This window comes from Chironomus tepperi, unplaced genomic scaffold (genome assembly GCF_022539635.2).
Source record: "Chironomus tepperi strain 1889 unplaced genomic scaffold, CSIRO-AGI_Ctep_v1 contig_479, whole genome shotgun sequence".
NCBI classification, from domain to species: Eukaryota; Metazoa; Arthropoda; class Insecta; order Diptera; family Chironomidae; genus Chironomus; species Chironomus tepperi.
In genome coordinates this window covers 539,571-561,777 of record NW_027226601.1, presented here as the reverse complement: position 1 = coordinate 561,777, position 22,207 = coordinate 539,571, and the positions used below count along the sequence as shown (strand labels likewise).

Sequence of the window (22,207 nt, the reverse complement as noted above, 5' to 3'; positions counted from 1 at the left end):
ATGCAGCAATATGGACACCAAACGGAGCCTAAAGCAGCAATATGGACACCAAACGGATTCAAATGCAGCGAAATGGACACCAAATGGAGCCAAATGCAGTAATATGGACACAGAACGGAGCCAAACGCGTCCTTATAAGCTCCGTTGCTTAACCTTCCTTCATGTGTCACTCGGGACAGTAGAAAATTTTAATAAAAAATATTTTTCATGTTCTAGAAACTCACCTTGCTGCATGAGCGAGCCTTCATTAAAGATACAGCAGCAGCATTAAAATGAAAAAAATTAAAAAACAAAAACACAAAATTAAGTCAGAAAATTAAATTATTTTCCTTAAACAGCCGCAGATTGTGAGGTAACTTGGCGTCAGATGGACATTCTCATGCCTTAGACCACACAAAATTAATTAAACTAAATAAAGTGGAATCATTTTATGCATAATTTAGCAGCATCATGTATAGTTTGAGCCACACATATGTGAAATTTCATTAGAGTTTACAGTCAGGCTGAAAGTGGCTTAAGATATGCAATGTTGATTGGTATTCGAGTAACGTAAATAAGAGAATCGATAAGGTTATTTGAGAAAATTATTTATGTGTCAAAATAATTGATGGAAATGAGGACGATAATTGCTTATGTTGAGATTGAAAGGATGTGATGCAATCGAATATCCTGATTGGATTGTATCTGAATGAATTTTTGGTCTGATTTAATGCAGCCAAAATGCGGCCTAAAACTTGTTGCTTATGAATTTTTAATGGAAAATCGATTGAAATTCTAAATTTTAAAATTTTGAAAACCGTTATAAAAATTCAAAAATTTTGAAAAATGTGGAAAAATTAAATTTTTTGGAAATCGTTTAAAAGTTCAATATTTTAAAAAATGGGAAAATATAAAATTTTTGAAATTTATGGAAATTTCAAATTTTTGAAAACCGTTAAAATATTCAAAATTTCAAAAACGTTTAAAAATTCAAAATTTTGAAAATCCTCGAAAAGTTCAAAATTCTAGAAAATTCAAATTTTTAAAAACTGTTGAAAACTCATATTTTTGAAAGTCGTTAAAAAATTCAAATTTTTGAAAACCGTCAAAAATTCAAATTTTCTGTCATATATTTTGAAATTTTGAAAATTTTGAATAAGCTTAAATAGATGCTTGGGAAACTCTTTTTATTTGAAATCCATAAATTCTCTCATCTGACGAAGCCTCAAGTACATGAACAACTGCCTTCCACTCAAGAATCACATAATACAATAAAAATCCTTTATTAACTTCTCCCCTCACAGTAAATTATTATAGCCATATTTTACAGCAATAAACGACACCCAAACTCACCTATTGTAAACCAAAGACTGTTAAGCAACGAGAATTGATTTATTAAGATCCCTTCGCAATCCTTTTGGCAGATATGCGGTATTTCCCATTCATAAGGCGAAAATCTATGAGATATAATACAAAAAAAGTAAAAGATTTTTTTTTTGTGTCCATTTTTCTCTTCCTTATGTCACCAAGTAAGTCTCATAACAAAAAAAAAAAGCATTTTGTCAGTTCTTTCACCTTTTCTCATCCATGAATTTAAAGAGATGCTGGTTAAAAAGGTATGGAAATTTTTTTCATATTTTTTTTCCACTCGAAAGCCGCAAGATTTAAGAGCTTTAACCTACAAAAAGGTCTTCATCCTTCACTCATCCAGATATCGACATGAGAAAATATTCATACATGCTCACACATACACACCCATACACAATAAAATATGTAGAAAGTTTGAAGCCGCTTTTAAGAGGATGTGAAACAAAATTTCATGACTCAATCCATAAAGGAAATTCAAGAGACACAGAATTGAAATTCAAAAAAAGACACAAAAGTTTTCATTCATTTTTCAGTCATTGTTTGCCATCATTATTCAAGAGATTCATTTACAAGGCACGATGTGGAGTTGATGGAAATTTTATGCCTCGAATTCAAACGGAAAATTACAGCTTTTTGTGCATTTTTTACACACCATGCGGAGAGGAAGTTGGAATTTTTAAAGGAAATGAACATTCCGCGAGAAATTTTATTCTGTGAATGAGATAGCTTCTAGCCAAATTTACGAGGAAGTCTGTTGAATTTTCATCAAATGTCAATTTTTATGTTGATGGATGTTGAATGGTTTAGTGCATCGTGTAGCTTGAACTCAATTTCATCATTATTCATTTTTTGAATGGCATTTGTACTCAATATGAATGAGTACATCTGGTAAGTTAATGAAAAATCTGTTGATGCAGATTTGTTAGCTGTTAGAATTGGAATTTCTGGTTGATGTATACATTGATAATTGGCAAATGATAAGGTTAAAGTTAGCAGATTCAAATTTACATCCAATATTTTAAAATCATGAGATAAAGTAAATTATTAATCCGATTGCCCCATATTGAAATGATGCCACCATGGTGACGAGTAAGCGGCATACTGAGAACCAGGGCACGTAGTCGACTTGAATTTTGTAATAAGTCGAGTCGATTCTAGTCGACTTTTCGATACAAAATCCAAGTCGACGCCGAGCTCTACTTAGAACTAATTGTCAGCCATTTGAAGGAGATAACCAAATTTGCCAAGTGATAGAACTTAGTTCTTCTACATATATGGTCGCGTCATCGTCATGGTGGCAATATTTAAATATGTGTCTATCGGATAATATTGTCAATTGACTTAAGAGTTGCTTGTTACATAGCAAAAAAAGGTTTTTTGTCAGGAATAATGTAGAGTTCTAAGGAAAGTCATTTAACGGACTTAAGGGTTAATGTTCAAACTGCAACCTTTAACATGAATCTCAAAAAATTTAGTTATGCTTCTGGTACTTAGTCGACAAACTTAGACTAAATGTGTTATTTTATAGGCTACAGACAGCAATGTCATCAAAGAAGTGATTCTGATCCTACTATAAACCGTATGTTGGTAGTATGAGGTCCATTGCACCAGTCTATTGCAACCAATTTTAATGACCCTTTCGTTTCTTTAAGGAAACAGAATTCGATGAGTTAGACTTAATTATTAAGAGACCATCAAGAAGCTCCACTAACTAAGTATTTTTAAAAATTTGTTCCTAAATTCAAAGATTCATTCAAAATCTAAGTAAACAACTGTAATTCCTTCATAAGTCACAATCTTCATCTATAACCACCATCATCATCATCAATACAATCACCATTATGTTTGTCCATACTACAAGAAACAAGGTAATTTTCTTTTTAAAAGCAATTTCCCTCACTATAGGGCATCAATTAATTAAGGAAGTAATTAGAGGCTCACATAATGATAATTAATTCTCATTATTTCTCGGTCATTTCGTGATACGTAAATAGATTGGCAATTTATTTTGGACGTTTAATGATTTTTGAGGATATATAGATGGTGGGGGTTGATACGTGTTGTGAGATTTTGAATTAGAATTGAAGGTTTAAGTCATAGATTAAGGAATTGATCTGATTTTTTAGAATTTTGATTCTGGATCTTTAAGAAGGGATAAATTCAGCAAAACTATCAGTGGCCTAAATGGTAGAGCGTTGGCCTTGGGTACCAAAGATTCTGGATTCAATCCTGGTTCAATCCCAGGTCATGTCTAATTTTCGAAACTCTTTTTCCATTTCACCGTTCTTTTGCCACTATAAACTGTAGGTCTAAAGGGTGTGGGACAACTGATTGTTTATAGCAGTGCCTTCAGCTCTTAAGGTTGGCCATTCAATCATTATGTGTATGCTTACAAAATGTAACATGCTCACTTATATAGAATGAATATACTCATTTAAGTGACTATGCTCATTGTCTGTTAGGTACTTAGACAAACTCCTAAACATGCTCTACAGCACAGAGATTAGCCATAACTGTTAAAAACAATCATGAAGCATCAAAATACTTCAAAACAATTTTCACAAATTATCAACAAAACATGAAAATTTCACTTCCTCTAAGTTCCACGAAACCTTAAAAAAACAGACCCAATATTTGCTATGTAACAGAATCTGCCCTCAAGCCTATAAAATGTCTGTGTATCAAAACACAAAACAACATAAAATACTCAATAATTTGAAAAAAAAAAAAAAGCTATTTTCACGTCTAAAAAGCGTCAATATTAAAGCCTACACAAAAGCACAAAGAATAAGGCACAGCAAAGAAGCACAAAAAAAAATATTTTTTATCATGTCGTCAACAGTCTCATCGCTTTACGATTTTAGTACACGAGCGTAAAACAATTTCTTGGTGTGACTTTTATCATTTTGTCGTCATCACCTTGGTTTGGCACAATAATGAGGCTTTTATCTTACTTTGGTAGAAAATCGCAGCCCTGTTGCATAAGTGATCCTATTTTTATTGATGATTACATTACGGGTGACGGTAAAGTGGAAAAAACGGAAATGCGATAAAAAAAAGTCAATTTAAGTTTTCATCAGCTTTAAAAAATAAAAAAAGGAATTGAGGACAAGTGCTGTCGATGACTTTACCTATCGCAAACCATAAGCAATTTAGTAAAGTAAATTGTGTTTCCGCTTTTTCAGGCTGATCAGGCGAGCTCCATTCATACGGTGTAAATCTACAGTATAGGAGAGAATAGGAATTAAAGTTTTATGGCAACAAACAAAAAAATAAATAAACAGCACGGAACTGAGATGTGTAAACATCAACGGAGGAAGGTGGAAAGGAGAATATGGGAAAATTTAATTGGAAAGCCACTCATAAGTGAACAAATATTCACGTCCAATTAATTACTGGACCTCGATAAAAAAAAATGTATACAACGATTTGTGAACGGTTGCTTTATGCTGAAATGAGAGTTAATGTTGCTAATTAAATTTATGGGTTCGCTGCTATGTTACCTGGCTAATATAAACAGGAGGATGGATACGCCGAGATATGCGGTCTGTAAATGAGAGCATAAAAATCATCAAGTAAGTGCAGTTCCCGCCAAAAAATAATACTTACAGCCATATAGCACCAAACATCAAGTGAAAGCGGCGAAAGGAACGAGAAGAGATTTGGTGGTTGCTTTATCGGCTTCCTATACAGCACAGAAATCCCAAGATTCATAAATGGCATTGTAAAATCGACCACCTGCTCGCGTTGATAAGTTATTGTAAGATCTGCTATAGCTACATCAGCACGTTGATCCAAAAGTTCCTTTATCATACCATCCCATTCGCTATGTACATTTTATAAGAATAAAGAGAATGGAAATGAATAAAAAGTTCTGCTTTATATGCATTAAACTTTGAAAATTTAATGCGATGTGTTAGGATAAGCATTTGAGCTTGTAAGCTGACTTGTATCGAAAAAAATATTTCGTTTAAACTTGAAGGTCGTGAATGTAAGCGAAAGAGATTTATGAATTATTTTGAAGCTGTTATATAGGAATGAATGGAAGCATTGAATTGGAATGAATTGTGAGGGTTGCATGGGTATTGAAATGTTTATTGCATTTCATCAATGACATATGTTACATGATTCCAATCTTTTGTGGACGGTTACGAGGGCATAAATTGGGTTACTTGGTCTAGTCATTGCCACTGAGACTGAGACTGAGACTCTGAGATTCTGAGACTCTGAGAATCTGAGAATCTGAGAATCTGAGAATCTGAGAATCTGAGAATCTGAGAATCTGAGAATCTGAGAATCTGAGAATCTGAGAATCTGAGAATCTGAGAATCTGAGACTCTGAGAATCTGAGACTCTGAGAATCTGAGGCTCTGAGACTCTTAGACCCTGAGAATCTGAGAATCTGAGACTCTGAGAATCTAAGAATCTGAGATTCTGAGAATCTGAGATTCTGAGAATCGGAGAATCTGAGGCTCTTAAACTCTGAGAATCTGAGACTCTGAGACTCTAAGAATCTGAGACTCTGAGAATCTGAGACTCTGAGACTATGAGAATCTGAGACTCTGAGACTGAGACCCAGTACCGAGAACCCTTAGAGTGTCTCTAGTCTCTCCTTGTCTTTAGACACTTCATAAAAATAACTAGAATCAGTCTCATATCATCATTAATATATCAATGACCTTTACTTCCATCACAAAACTATAAATCTAAATATCTACAAAAGACCATAACTGCAGCATATGATAAATAATCTTCATTGTCTTTATCTGCTCCAACATCTTTGATGTCTTCTTCTCATGCCTGCAAGTCTCTTTCTTTCACATAAATTTCCAAAGACAATGAATCATGATTTGAATTTTAAAAACATCAATTTATGTATTCCTTACCCTGTGTTAGGATTATAGCTTCCATATCGTCCGTCCGGAGCCAATCGTATTGAAAAGTTGAAACCGAGTATTCTTGAGATTTCATGAATGAGATCAATAGCATAACCCTCAAACTGGTCATTTCCTGTAAGACGATTTTCTGCCTCTTTTCTCATACAGTAAGGACTGCTTAAAATTGTGGACACGATTAATGTCCTATTGGCTAAAATCTCTTTTATCTCTTTCTGCTGGTCTGTATATGTTCTGGTTAGATTAACACCTTGCGTTGAATTCCATGTGCCGACTTTCCTCAAGCCAAGTGGTGACAGCTCTATTATATCCAATATAAAATCCGTACGAAAGCCTTGATGATCAAACTTTATGACATCCGTTAGTCCGCGCATTTCAACAATTTTCATATAGTTGATGAGACTATATCCATGCGGCCATGTGTCTTGATTATCGCATGATAATGGATGTATGTCAATCTGTTGACTCGAATCGAGATCATGAAGTGCTTTTGCAAACAAATGGACAGCATCATACATTAACGCTGTTTCGGCTTTTATAGTGGATGTATTGTCATATCCTAAATTTACTTTCTTTCCGCCATTCATTTTTGCATCAATTGCCGTCCAATTCTTGACTGTTTGGCGTACGAGTGGATTATCAGGATTTACTAGACGAAATGCTGTTATGTTTGTTCCACCGTATTGGAATGGCTCTAAATTGACTGTATTTAAATCAAGTGATGTTATTAAATAGCTATGATAATCACTCATCATGCCAATCTGTTGAGCTTGTTTTAAAACCTCGTAAATCTTTTCAGTTGTACAGTCAAGGACGATTCTTGATTCCGCTGAATTCTTAATTTGCTTAAGCAATGGCCTAATACATAATAATTAAATTTTCATGATATTTACAAGGCATAATAAATTGAATGAAATTACCTATAGTCTCCAGAGTCACTCAATTGTCGTACAGTTATCGGAAATTCGGACGGTCCATGTGCTTTAAGAAGCTCCTGTAGTCTAACTAATCCCTCATTTGTCTCATAAACTATTGTAAATGACTTCCATTTCCATGCATTAACCAAATCAACATAAGCTTTCGATAACGTAGATGGGTGTGGGTAGAGATTTACTAAACAGCTTTCACGTCTCAATCGATAATCCCATCTTGTTTCCAAATGGGGAATCTAAAAGGTGAGAAATAAGAAAGCAAGCGATGAAGTAAAGTTTTAAAGTGTCTGCGACTTTAAGTGAATTGTTAAATTGCATTTTTATCGACTTTGGGATCATTGGAACTAATTTGTTGTACATGTTTTGGCAATTTTACTACATTTGCGTCTGTAGACGTTCTCATAAAATTATAGTTTTATTTCTATTTTAAAACCGTATAAAATGTAAGGTTTTCATCTTCTTCTTCATTTTATATATGATTCTTTAAATTCAAACAATTTTAATCACTGCTTATTTATTGCTGATAAGAAATAAAAATGCTAAAAAACTTCCAATTTGATAAGGTTAATAGATGGCTTATGATGTGATGTGTTTTTTCTCAGCTATGGATATCAACAAAAAATCGCTCTTGTGGCGCAATCGGTTAGCGCGTTCGGCTGTTAACCGAAAGGTTGGTGGTTCGAGTCCACCCAGGAGCGAATTCTTTTTTGGTATTTTTTTTGCAGAAAATAATCAGACTTGGTGTTTTATTGAGTTTTTAAGCTGATTTTGATATTTTTAAGCAGATTTGAGTGACTTTTTTGCCTTTTTTTAAGTCGGTCGTTCATAATTGACATTCTATATATGGAGTGAAGTGTTATGAGACATTTTGAAGGCTGTTCCTGTTTATTTTAGCAAATATTAAACTCTTAGGACTAAAAATCTCAAAATTTGATGGGTAGTAACTACAAACAACCTCCCCAAATGTCTTAATATATCCTATCAAAATAAGCACTGTTGATATTCAGCCTGTATTTAAAAAAAGCACCATCAAGAGCTTCATTTTGTGATAATTTAATCAAATATGTTCACAAACATCCACAAGCCATACTCAAATCTCCTTAGTTCCCAATAAATGCCACTCAAGAAGTTCTCAATGAAATTTCTTAATCCTTCCTTCCTAAAACCCAGAAACAAGACCTTCTGGTCAAAATCATCAAATATTTTCATAACATCCAACAAAAAAGAGGCTTATGCCTTACATATTATCATCTTAACTAGCTGCTTAAACAAATTGAATGTTGAACTTTCAATGACTGGTTATTGCCTTTATTATTATTACTCATAAGAGCTTCCATTTCCTTCGCATTCTCATATTTATGTTCAGCAATAAATAGACGTTGTGCATATATGTATGGGCATAGATGTAAGTTGCTGCTCGTGTTGTAACACATTTATTTACATTAAGGATTATATGCGAATGAGGGGATTTTAATTTTATTAGTATTATCATAAAAAGATATGGCTTTAGAATATTATGACATGAGCGATAATGTTGCTATTGTCTGAATTATTGCATTGTGCTGAATTCTATGGAATTTAAAGGCATTTTGCTATGAAAATTTTGTCATCTTTCAAATGGAAAAACTGTGTAAAAAAACTTTTGGGTATTGCTGCTACAATTTATTGGATTATCCTTATTAGAGGCTTGAATCTTTACAGTTTATGGGGTTTGACTCATTGCATTGTAAGTAGAATATACATGAGGATTCTCAACTAGTTTTGAAGTCTGCGTCAGATTTTGAGCCTGAATTGTTATTTTGTGTTGAGTTTTAAACTCTTGAGTCGAGGTCGAAATGGAGGTCAAGGTGGCTCGGTAGTGGAATGGTTTCGTACTTTGGCGCCTTATTATTGTGATAGTGACAAAGCGGTCATGGACAAGAGTCCCGGCAGAGGAACTTTTCCACCTGTTCATTTTCGATCATGTGCAGTGAAAACGCATCCTTTTGTATGCTAAAGCAGCGCTCAAAGTCGATATGGTTGAAGTCGACTCGGTTCGAATTCGAACTCTGTGCTAAAGTCAAGGCTGAAAAACAAATATCTCGATATCCATACAAATACCGCTAATCCGCAAATACTCGAGTTGATAAATACCGCAGATACAAGCATAGTTTCTCAGCTCTGGGCTAAAGACAATTAGTTGATAACAGCGGCATCACAGGACTGGTTCTGATCCCACTATAAACTAGTGCTGTCTACTGAGTGCAGTGGTCTTGCTCACCCTCATTGTCTTGAATGGAACACTAATAGTGATTTTTACGAATTTTTGTATGAAATTATATACTTCACAAGAAGGAAATTCTCATCTTTTTGAAAACTTAATCAGAGCTTTATTCGACAGTGTCAGAATTTTGCAAATCGAGCTTACGTCCTCACATAATACTATTCAGCCAAAGAGTTCAATATTCTCTAACTTTCAGAATTGTCTATTTACATATGATCCTATTACCCATATTCCACTCTGTTCTCCATCACGCCTATAACCAGATAGACAAACTAGCAGAATAACCGGTCTGTACAATATGTCGTTATAGGAACAAGAGCTAATAAAATAAATATCCGAAACTTACATTCGCTTCTCACTTTACATCGAAACAAAAAGATTCCATAAATTTCAGTACAAAATGTCTGATTCCTTTCCTATTGTTCTCAAATTAGATTAAATTCAGCATAAAAAGTTCTTTTTAAGGTAACAAAAGAGTGTTTCCTATTGGATCAGAATGAGGACACAAAAACATATGTAAATGACTTTTTTTTAGAAAATTTATCACTTGGGAAAGATTTTTGTTCGCACATAAACACACATGTACAGTTCCATGTGCCATAAAGCCATTATCATACAAGTTTTTGTAAGAAATAGGATGAAAAATATGAAAAAAAGGCATGAGAAATGAGGTATCGTTAAGGATTTAATAATATGTTGTTAGATGTGCTGAATATTACAATTGTGAAGAAGAAGACACGACGAAGAAGTACGAAAGAAAATGAGGTATGAAAATTTACATCCTTCAATCATCTCCGCATGCTGTAATCCTTAAATCAAATATTACACAACTGAATACATTCAGTCTACAGTGTCTGTGAATGGGAATACATTCTTTTGGCTTACAATCATTTTGTAATTTTGTGGATATTATTTTAGTTGCTTTACAGAGTCGTTTGTAAGTGGTGTCTGCCAAAGATGTCAGCAGATAATCGTCGGAGGAAGTAGAGAGACAGAAGCGCATTTAGTGGAAATGGGGATTTGGAGTTGGATATTCAATTTCTCTATGGCTCTTAAGAAATTGACATCTTGAAGGAAATGATATATTTGACCTTTTTATGAATGTTCCTGAATTAGTAACTGCTTCTTGGGTCGGCTTTTAGGACACCCTAGGGCTCTACAGCTTCAATCTGAAAATCGATGTCCTTTATTCTGAGGTGTAAATAAGATTAAACTGTTAATAGGGTAGGGTTCTTTACAGGTAGTCAGGGTTTGGAATGATCGGAAATTACTTAGAACTTAGAACGGGAAGCAAGTATACAATGCTGTTATGGAGTCCAGATTTTGGTTTATGATTTGATTGCCAAACATTATGGTGAGGAAAGGGGTCCAAAATGCAATTTTGAGCTTGTAATCATATGAATGTCCTGTTGTAGCCTGGAGTTTTTTGGGATTAACGCAAAAAAATTAGATTTAGGATCAACCTCCTTTCTTGCTTATTTGAACAAAATCCTAAATTTTTTGTTCCACAAGTGAAACTGGAGATGCCCCCTTAAGCAATGAACCTTCGTTGGTGTAAGCATGGATATTGTATGTTGATCAGAGCTGATAGCCAAGGAGTGAATAATACAAAGGTAATTTTTAATTGCACACTTAAACTCTTATTTTTGGATTTACTAATTTTCAGTTTTTTAAATCCGTTATTCAGCACGAGCAGCTTCATCCACACAACATATTTTCTAGATCCATCTAAAGTTTTTTATTTATTTTGTTAATAAAATCCAATTAATTTCGATTTTATGCAATTAATTTTCCAAGTGCATGAGTCTTGAAAGGAACTTAAGTTATTTTTTAATTGAAATTCTTTTACTTATTCTCAAAACCTACATGTACATGCTCATTAAATTTTTATTAAATTAAACGAGTTACGAGAACATTAAAAATTGTTGGCATTAAATAAAGTTTATCTTTTGATAAATCTCAAAAAAAAAGAATGAAAATCAATAAAAGAGATGTGAAAAACTTGAGCTTTACTTTGTAAGTACCATAACATAAGCTAACTTGTTATGAAAGGTAAACTGTTAAAGTTTTCAATAAGTTCAAAATATTCGATGAACATTGGCTAAATTTACTATGAAATGGATCATAAAGAACTTACCAATATTTTGGGGAAAGTTCGGAAATTACGTAACGCTTAGGATAAGAGGTCGTGAGAGGTATGCAAATTTGTTACAGAGTATTAGAGCTTGAAGCCGACTTGAAGATTGTGTGGATTCGAGTCGACTTTTTCATGTAAAGTTCAATTTGACTTCGAGCTCTGCAAAGTACAAATTTAGGGCCATAACCTTCTTACAAGGACTTCTTACGTAACTAACGAATATTCCCCGACCAGATTGAAGAAAAAGTTGCAGTTTTAAAAAGTATTGAAAATATTGATAATCGAAAAATGGATATCTATTATGATGTTAAAGGATGTTACATGATACTTTTAAAGTTTTCATGCATATACTTTTGAGAATTTAAGAACTTTTGGGTAGTTCATGAGGGTTCATGAATGTTGAATATCAAAATTGATTCTTGGACTTATATAATGCTCGAAGGGACCAGCCTTATGAGCTGTAAGCACTGCGATTTAAATCTGTTGTACCACACCCATTAGATCTACAGTTTATAGTAGGATCCGAACTACTTGGTCCCTGAAGTAATTTTTTAGGTTTTGAAATCTATTTTTAATGAGCAAGAAGTTCTTAGCAATGACTGGTTGGTTCAACGGGGGTTTTGACTGTAGATTACATTAGATTATTAAATCCACCCAAACCAGTGAATCAAATTTCACGAACTCATTTGAAGATATTGCTGAATTCGAGTCGTGAAGCATGCTTCATGAGTGGCTCGGTGGCGTAGTAGTTTCCTTGTTGGGGACTTAATCATTGCACATCGATCCAGCGATTAAGGGTTCGAGACTCGGCATGTGAAACCATTTTTGCATGCTCTTTTTCAAATAATATGCATTGCAAACGCAACTTACAGCCTCCCTTTGTAGGTTTCAAGCAGTAATGACATCGAAAGATTGGTTTGATCCTACTATAAACTGTATGCAGGTATAGGTTTTAATGTGATTGTTTGACGAACTCTCACTTGTCAATCTATAGTAGCGAATTTAGCAAATCTAGTCTTGAACTGAGAGATTTAAGGAGGACTTTTGCTAGATACACTGGTCAGAATCTGAACAAAATTGATTTTCTTGCAGCTTTAAGATTAATGTGATTTATAATGCTAATTTTAAGGTAGAAACAACAGTATTAAATAAGAAATCAATTCTTTCCTCAAGGCTAAAATCTTAGAATTCATATTTAATCTCAAAAACAAACTTGAAGCTAATTTAATTAACTTATTATACCACCTCTATTATGCATACATTGGTATATTGGTGTATATACTTTCGTACCACTTCAGATGTATAAAAAGTGGAAATTTTCCACCCACATGACGAAATAAGAACCAGAACCGCTTCAAAAAAAATTCAATTTTACATAATTTTTTTTAATAATCCACGTATGCATGCATTTATCATTTCTAGATGAGAATCACTTTTTAACTGAGTCAATCGTGCGTGACTTGACGTCGCACGTGAGATTATTAAAAGGAATTACAAAACGTAGAATACTTCCGTCTATTAAGCAAAGTACTTGCTTAAAGTGAATTGAATTCATCCTTCGTCAAATTTCATTCTGTTATGTAAAATAGACCAGTGGTGGGCAACCTGTGTGACGCGGCACACTAGTGTTTTGACATCTGGAAATGCCATGAACCGAATGTCGTGTGAGGTTTCTGTCGAGGCTTACAACCAAGGTGTGCCACGAAGAAAAAGGTTGCCCACCACTGCAATAGACATTCAAGTGACGAAAGCTCATTATTTACGTTTCCATATTTTCGGCAAGGATTTATTGTGCGTCAAAAGATCCGTTTCCAAATAAATCTCTTTTTTTCCCACCCACGAATCATATTTAGGTGACATTCTATGCTGCCTTTTTAAATTGAAATCATTCATGTCGTGAGTTGTGGATGGAAAAAAACAGGTTACCAAAAAAGCCACATTATTACAATATTTTGCGCGCAAACACATTCTACGTCCAGTTCTTTTTCACACGTAAATTCAACTTTACACCTTTACATTACCTCCATTGTATCGCAAATGCTCTGCACATGAGATGCTGTATGTGATGATTGTGGTCCAAAAATTGCCGCAACGCCCGTTTTCATTAAATGACATACACGCTTTGATGCATGAAAGCTATCTTGCGGTAAAATTCTCTCAATCTCAGCATGGAGCTTCGAGCGTGGTAAAATTTTATTGTCTGCATTGATTTTCTCGACTGCATACTTGAATGCAATCTCTTGTGGATCGGTTGTTTGATGATCGTCGTTTGAGGGTAGTGGGGAAAAGAGACCGCCTGGAAAAAAAATGGTAAAAAAATTATTTAAATTAATGCATAAATTTTGAATGAATGTGAGATGTGAGGTTGTGTGGGATGCATTCACTTTCATACATGATTCTTACTTTTATGTGGAAAAATCAGGAATGTGATTGAGAGGAATTGAGGTTGTAGGTCAAATGTATATTTTTATACTGAAGTGTACTCAGTTGAAATAAGATTTTTTTGATTTCCAAGTTCCTCGTATTTTGTACGTACATAGATCCAGAGTGTATTCCAGGGGTAGGAGAATTGTGAGCTATAAAAGCAGCGGAAGCAACCTATTTTTGGACATGTTTGACTATTTTTCACTTGGATACTAGAAGATCTTAAAGTTACTAATGCAGACTTTGCGAATAGCAAGAGATCGCGACTAAAAACGAAGAAATCCTGGATTGGATGTGTTGAAAAGGACGCTAGAGTCCTTAATATGCTGAACTAGAAGAAGGTTAGAAGGATAGAGCTGTCTTTGGACATTCCTTACGCGCGGCAATAGGTCATCTTGCGCCTTAGCCAAAGAAGTAAGTAAGTACTAGAAGATCTAGCTTTAGAACACTAGATAACCCTAGTTTTAGTAGGGAGTTGTTCATTTATCATGTAACTCCCTTATTACGGAGGGAGGGAGGGTCGGTGATTCGAGATTTTGTTACGAAGTAACAATCAATTTTTTTCTTGGAGATGAATTAATGTCGAGTTTGTTGCGTTACTTAATAAGTAGGTACCCTAGGGTTATCTACCAAAAGAGCATAGCTCGTTGATTGTGTCTCATAGAACTAGAGCTCGAAGTCGTTATTCGAGTTTACTCCGTAACCAAAATTCAGTAGAAGTCTTCACTGAATATTCTTCGACCTCATGGACCAAAGTGGAAAATGGACCGAATATTTGTATGTAAAATTCAACTAAAATCGGCCAAACTTCATTAAATATTCAATTCATCCTCCAGCTCTGATTCCAACTGTACATTATTATCATCCCAATCCCATCCAGAACATCCTGTTTTCCACATAAACTTGATTCATAATACAAACATCATCCACACATATAATCATACATAAATTGCTCTCATTAAACTTCCCAAAAAATATAAAAATTTCATATTCATTCCAGTTTAGAATCGGAACTTTCTTCACAATTGACTCCCATACACAAGATATGAATATGAATAATTTAGCACAGAAAAGAATAAAATAAATTTTTGCATAAACATGTGTCGAATTATTTCTCTCTGTTATTCCATACATCTTCTAGGTCTGAGCAACACAATGATGAACAGAATATACGCAGTTGAATGTAATGAAAGATATTCAGCATAGAATACGATGATGGTGATGATGATGATGTTGATTTATTATATTTAAACATTGTTCCTAGTAATGGAATTATATTACGTCTGTGCATGCAGTAGGCGGAGTTTTTTTTGGTCCAAATTTGATATTTGATTATCTGCGGGGTTAGTGTCGTTGCCATTTCTTAGAAACTTGATAATGTTTTCAAGTCCAATTCATTGTGGAGGTTTTGATCAATGTAAGTAGCAAGTAGTTTGCTTAAGATATGATTGGTTTGTTGACATTAATTGATTCATGACTTAATTAATGATATACTTGATCTTGAAAGTTAGCATGGTATAATCCAGTAATGTCCTCGTGCGACACAAATGAAGAAGGCTATGAAACGGAGCCTTAAAAGCTCCTTAGCTTGTTCATCCAAACCGCTCGTTCATTTAGTATCAACAACTTTCAGGTATGACGTCTGTTGAATCCCATTACCTTCAAACTTAACAATTATACAGTAGTATCAGGCATTAACAATGAATTTCCAGAGAGAAAAAGGTTAATACGGGTCATTTGCGAATTTAAATACATGCATTCACCACGATGTCATGACGACGTTATAAATTGTCGCTTTTATGGTATTGACTACTGGATACAACTTTAGAAAACCTTTAATTTTTCAAATCATTGAGATCCAGAGCTGCTCTATGGCAATTTGCGAATAATAATTTTTTAATGAGTAAGGGAGCAACATATCTCTGGACTCAGCAGACTTACAGACTAAAGTGGGATCAGAATTACTGTTTGTAGACTGCAGAAGAAGAAGACTGTGAGCCAGAGTTGGGAGGACTTTGGGAGTCCTGTCAATTCTGTTATGAGCCGCGTTTCCAGTACATATTATTATTTAAATTGCAAGTCGAGTCTCGGAACCATGATCGTTGGGTCGGTGCCCAATGATTAAATCCTCAAGAACGATATCATTCCGCCACCAAGTAACTTCGACTCACAAATGGAAGCTTTGTTTTATTTAAGAATCTGTTCCATACTCTCTGAAACATTAAACACTAAGGTAAACGACCCCATATAACATAACATTTTCCAAAAAAAGAGAAATCTCATCAATTCTATTAAGAAATTCTCAGACTATTAAAAGCAACAGAATAATCTCAAGCTATTTATCATACATGTCTTTTATTCTTCCTTCCATATCATATAAGCTTCCATTAATTCTTTCATTTACTATGGAATCCATACAATCTTCTAATCTCAAAAGCATTACTCCCAATTTTCACACAGAAAACTTTTATTACATTATGTCAGTTGTACGCAACCTGTGTGTCACGGCGCACTTTTGTGCTGTCAAAAATTGCTGGAAATGTAGTGAACTGTATGTCGTATGAGTTCCGGTTGAGAAGTCTAATCAAGATGTGCCGTATAAAATAAAAAGTTGCCCACCACTGCATCCTTTTATATCAGATTTAATCGAGAATATCAGAAAGTTAATCACAAAAAGCAGAAGTCGTATGAATATTGAATGAGAAAAAATTATTCAAAAAGATCCGATAACTTTAAAAAAGTAGGATGTGTAAACACGAGATATGAAATGTTTATCGATTCTTTTTGAGAGTGAGGAACAAAAAAATCAATGAAAGACAACCCTCAATGGCAGTCAGTTGATGTGGATATTGAACTTTCATCATGACATTTTTTGTGTCATTTCACTTAAATATTCAAGTTTAGGGTGGAATATTAGGGAATAAAAAAGTTCTGCTTCGGATGTTGTTATTGAGATTTAATCGCATAGACTTGTATGACAATTGAGATTTTTCATTCATTGCTTGAAGTTCTTTTCGTCAATTGCAACGTGTTGAGTTTGTCGATTTTCAATTAATTTTTGAAGGAAAAATGTTCATGCTTAGATTTGGATGTGATTATTGAGGGAAATAAATCAGCGAATTATTATTTTTTGTGCTAATAATAATTAGTATGATAACTAGCAATGAGATTTAGGCAATTTTTGTGTGACAACTTAATGGTCGTCTGTTCGAATCCTGCTATTCCCAAAGTTGCGCTTTTTAGGATGTTTAGATACTTTTGCTTATTGTACAAAATTGGAACTCAAGACAACATTCCTCAACAAGCAAAGAGCCTGTTACATCTTATGTATATACGAACATGCTCACCAGGATGCTCACGTTAATTATAGACGAGCATAATCATGACGTTGCTCCCAAATTACAGTCTACTCTTGAGAACGCCTTCATTGTCTACCAGGGATTGGGTTAAGAGACGAGTCAGGAACATTCATGTAGTGAGAAGAAGTCATAAAACCCAGGAACAAGTGATTCAAGATTTCCTTACGAATGGATTTTTGATTGACAAACACCATACATTCCTTCCTATTGCATAAGCGGCAAAAAGCGGCAATGAACCCAAATGGTTGAGCCATCCGTCGGACCTTAGCGATATAAGAATCCATTGTTTTAGTCAAAGTATATCCAAATACACTCTTAAACGAGGGCAGCCAACTCAGGTGACAAAGAAAGCGACACAAAGGTGTCAAAAGTGACAAAAATGTGACAAACTTTGGCACTTGAGTGGTCCGGCCCTATTATCAAGTAGCCAAAAACAGCATTTATAGTCATATCATCTTTAAAACAAGGAAAAGTCCACTGTCACCAATTCAATTTCATTTTACATTTCCCACAACTCTTATGATCCAATCAGTAAAATCCATACCAATCCACAAAAAAATGCTCAAAGTTAAAATTCCATCAAAATACAAGCTACAGACAGAGTAAAAAGCAATATTATATCCAGAAGGCACTTGAAAATGTTTTTTTATATGTTCAAAAGTTCTCCCCAATTTGTGTGAATCTGATGACGATGATGATGACTTTTTGCAAATCAACAAAAAAAAGCGAGCATTTTATTTGCGAATGTGTAAAGATCCTTTTGGTGCTGCATTGTTGGTTATTTTTTTTTACAAACTAAGCATATTTCTGTATGGCGTTATATGATGTGATAAAAGCATTCGTATATGCTGTGCTAATGATAATGCGATATGATATTGACGAGCGGAAAATGTGAAGCTTTTGGATACGCGTCATGTTAACCTTTTTTGTTATGGGATTTTATTTTTAAATATACAGTTTGTTATCACTAGCAGTGGTGCTGATTCAATCATTTGCTGTGCATCCTGCTTGGTATTTAACATGCGCTAGCTGTGAATTGATGTATCTTTAGATACGGCAAGTATAATTGCATTTAAGGAAATTCTAAAAATATTCAACAGGAACTTCCATAAATAGAAATTGCATATCTACATTCAACTGCCTTTACGTCATCAATCCTCAACAATAATATTAGTCATCAGTTAAGTATAATTACTCATACTTAAATCAACTTGAATATCCAACAAAAGCATGAATTACATGACATTTATAAACAATCTAAAATGTTATATGAGCAGGGAAATCAGATGGAAATAATTGTATGATGAAAGTATCCATTCATCTGTCATGAGTTATTATAGAATATTAATGTTAATGACAGAACTATTAGATGCGATAAGAATAAAGATGATTGAATGTTATGGGTGACCAGCCAGTTTTATTGGGATTGTTGATGTGGAGTTTGGGGAAGAATTCATGAAAATTTAAAAAATGTCGCGATTGGAACAGACTGCAATTAGTTGGATCAGTTAATCAACCCAAAATCCTCCTATGTGACTCCCACATGGTGCTACAATAGATTAGACCATTTGGAAGTCACATTTGCCTGGATCTGAATTTTTGATTGATTAATAGATTTGTACTATTCAGATATGTCTGACTTTACATTTAATAACAAGCTTAAAAACTTTATCACCAATGATTTGTGGAACTAACCATGAAAATTCAAGTTTATAACTTCACATCCGTTCCAATCTGTTTTGGAACTATGAAAGATTCTCTCGGAAAATTTATGATTGATGAAAATATGTAAGACTGTCCTTGAATGTATAACTACTTAGTTGTCCTTCTACATGTTATGCTATGAGAAATATTAAGGAGCAATCATTCTGACAGAAAGATTGAACTCGATAAAATTTCATGGACTTCAATTTTATGTGATTTAATGTCAAGCATTTAACATTAAATAAGCTGATGTAGTCGTAAATCAGAAAGTGCTTTCGAGTCATAACTCTTTTGTGAAAAACATTTCAAAATTTAAATGAAACTTTATTACTTCTAGAAATTATGTATCTAGTTGTTAAAGCTAATGTAGTATCGTAAGCTTTGTGCGAATTGTTGTTATATCGACAACACTCTCTCTAATGTTTGAAATATCGATCTCTAGGGGAAATCGAACTCAAGTTAACTCTCTGCTTAGCAACTCGGTCACACAGACTTTACTCTAACACTAGCAGATTCGCCTACATACGGCTCGACACCCAAGATTCCATTCTACTCCAATGCAGCCTGTTAAAATAGCTTGATGAAAAGTTTGTTAGTATTAAGTCATTCAATTACTATGCATTTATATAATCTTTATGAAATCGAGACTTGATTTTAATACTAATGGCTTCTCGAAGTCATATGGACTGAATTTATCTGTTTTGTAGATCTCTAACATTTTAAAGTCTCATTTTCGAGCATGAAAGCGACTAAGCCTCAACTACATACGTTTTCATATTTCACCCAGGAATAGCTTTGCCCGGAATATCATAGTTATAAATTCCCAGAACCTTAACTTTTCTTTGTACTCTACTTAACTGACTTCATCATCATCCACATCTGGCCATTGACTTTTTAATGCACAGAAAATCATTAAATTAAATTAAATACTTATTAATTAAATCACGAGAAGCAAAAAAAAGCATTTTAATGATATATATTAATCTACTGTTGATAGGATGGAATTAAGAGCTTTAAAAGTTCCTGTTTTGTTTAAAATGCGGTAATTTTTCATGCTGATCACACAATTTTTATATATCAATGCATTATTAATGAATTCAATTAGTGAAAATAATAACGAGTGCTGGTGACATTAATTGGGATTTTTTTTGTTCATTTTTCTTGTGAAGTATTATAATGCATGAGATAATTAAAATATTTTTTTTTTGGTGCATTCAAGGCGAGAAAAATTGGGTTGAATAACTTTGCCGTGATTAAGCTTCAGCCATTTAACCATTCAGCTAAATGGACAATTTTTTTTAAATTATGCTGCATTTAGGAGGTTTCATGTAGTCAGTTTTAATCACAATGTGGTAGCAAGACATGACACACCTCAGTTTTTACTAGAATAATCAGGTTCAATCACACATTCCGAGCATGAAGAGATAATAGAAGTTCTTGCTGAAATGAAAGCTTCATTACGACGCTTTAGAATTATTGCCGTAAAATGGCACCTGAGTAAAAGGCTTGGAAGTTTAAGCTAATTTTGTATTGGCACACATCAGTACACGTAACGACGACGTATATTTTGAGAGACTCATCATGTGCACCAAGAGACACAATGTAGAGAACCGCAATTATTACTGTAAAAATGAATCTAAATCCGCTGTCACGGTGCTATCAGGGCCATCTTGCGTCTTACCATTAATGCGGCAATATTGCGGTGCTCTAGTGATCATGCTGTGATGTTCAGGCATAATTTAGTCAATTTTTTATCAAATGACGGTCATTTGATGTCGTCAAGTAGTTAAAACGTCGTGATGAATGCATTTACAATGTAATTTTAATCATGTGCCACTTGGGGGACAATTGAGTCTGTTGGGACACAATTTCCACACCATAGCTGCCACCATACACACCTTAGATTCTGAATTATACAATAAATGTGCACAAGTTGTTCCTCAATCCCCTATTCGAGTAATCAATTATCAGTTTAACATTTGAAACTGCCCATTAGACCGCCCAATAGACAGTATACTCAACCAAAAGCCATAAAAAATCCTGACAAAACAAATCTTTGTGGATAAACATTTCAACAACTCTCATAACATATCAATTATTGTACAATCATGGTAATAAGGTCAATTAAAATACCCAAGCCAGGATGTAACAGGCAATAATTATGATTGCAAAACCAAAAATCATTTTATAATTCATAATTAATGCAAAAACACCAATTGTGCCTAAAGTCATTTATAATGAGTTTTGTGATGTAAAATATATGCACATATACGATAGTGCAGACTATAGCTTAATGGATACAAATTTATGCTAATTAATGCTGAACAAAAAAAAAAAAAATGTTTTTCATGTTGAATTGAATCTCAGCGGGTGAACTAAGAGGTAAGATTGTCATGGATACAGATTGATAATAGCAATAATGAAGGCATTGCACGGCTGAATGCCTATCATTGCTTCACAAGACCTTTCCAACATTCAAAATAATTTGGGACACAAAAAGTTTTGCTTCGGCTTTTTTCTAAGCTAATTTCAAAGTTTTTTTTTTCCGTGCTCGTGATGGGGGCTGGCTGACGAAAAGAAGCAAAATTTGCTGAAATCATCACGTCATTATGTCGTAACTTGTTAAAATCTCTATGGAGATGTAAGAGTAGAAAGGAATTGAGCATGCAAAAGCTGTGAAATAGAACGAAGAATGAAGAAGAGTTTAGAGATTTGTACGTTGATGCTCAACTAATTATGCAATGAATGAGAATGGTGACGATTACATCAGATGATATTGTTATGAGCAGCAGTAAGCATTTTTGTTGATTTTTTGGATTCTAAGCATCATCATGAGGATTATCATTTTTGTAGTCATCCATTCAAGCATCATTAATGAATAAAAACTCAAAAATCAAGATCCAGCACCTAACAAGTCTCAGGATACCAATCATTTATGAATTAAGACTCAAAATTCAAGATCCAGCACCTAACAAACCCCAGAAATCCAACAATTAAACAGCTATGCTTTCCTATAAATTTTTACATGAATTTCAATACCTCAGACAGCACGTTTACAGCTTCTAAAGAAAGGTCTTATTATTTACCAATTACAGGAAGTAGAAACTTCCTTGCCCGAAGCAAATCTGACAAGAACGACCGGTAGA

The 22,207-nt window shown here is 34.0% G+C and overlaps 1 protein-coding gene and 1 non-coding gene across 2 annotated transcripts in view; one reads left to right on the top strand and one right to left on the bottom strand.

Moving 5' to 3' along the window:
• The window catches only part of KaiR1D (Kainate-type ionotropic glutamate receptor subunit 1D), a 59,518-nt gene that overhangs the window by 22,269 nt on the left and 15,042 nt on the right, over positions 1-22,207 (bottom strand). Inside the window, exons 2-8 of the mRNA XM_070652126.1 lie at positions 13,596-13,870; positions 7,163-7,410; positions 6,234-7,100; positions 4,957-5,173; positions 4,851-4,894; positions 1,333-1,436; positions 225-242 (exon numbers count right to left, since the gene is read on the bottom strand). Of these exons, the coding sequence (XP_070508227.1) occupies positions 225-242; positions 1,333-1,436; positions 4,851-4,894; positions 4,957-5,173; positions 6,234-7,100; positions 7,163-7,410; positions 13,596-13,870 (1,773 nt within the window). The remainder of the gene's footprint in view (positions 1-224; positions 243-1,332; positions 1,437-4,850; positions 4,895-4,956; positions 5,174-6,233; positions 7,101-7,162; positions 7,411-13,595; positions 13,871-22,207) is intronic.
• TRNAN-GUU (transfer RNA asparagine (anticodon GUU)) lies at positions 7,799-7,872 on the top strand. Its single transcript has one exon. It is a non-coding gene; the product is annotated as a tRNA-Asn (tRNA).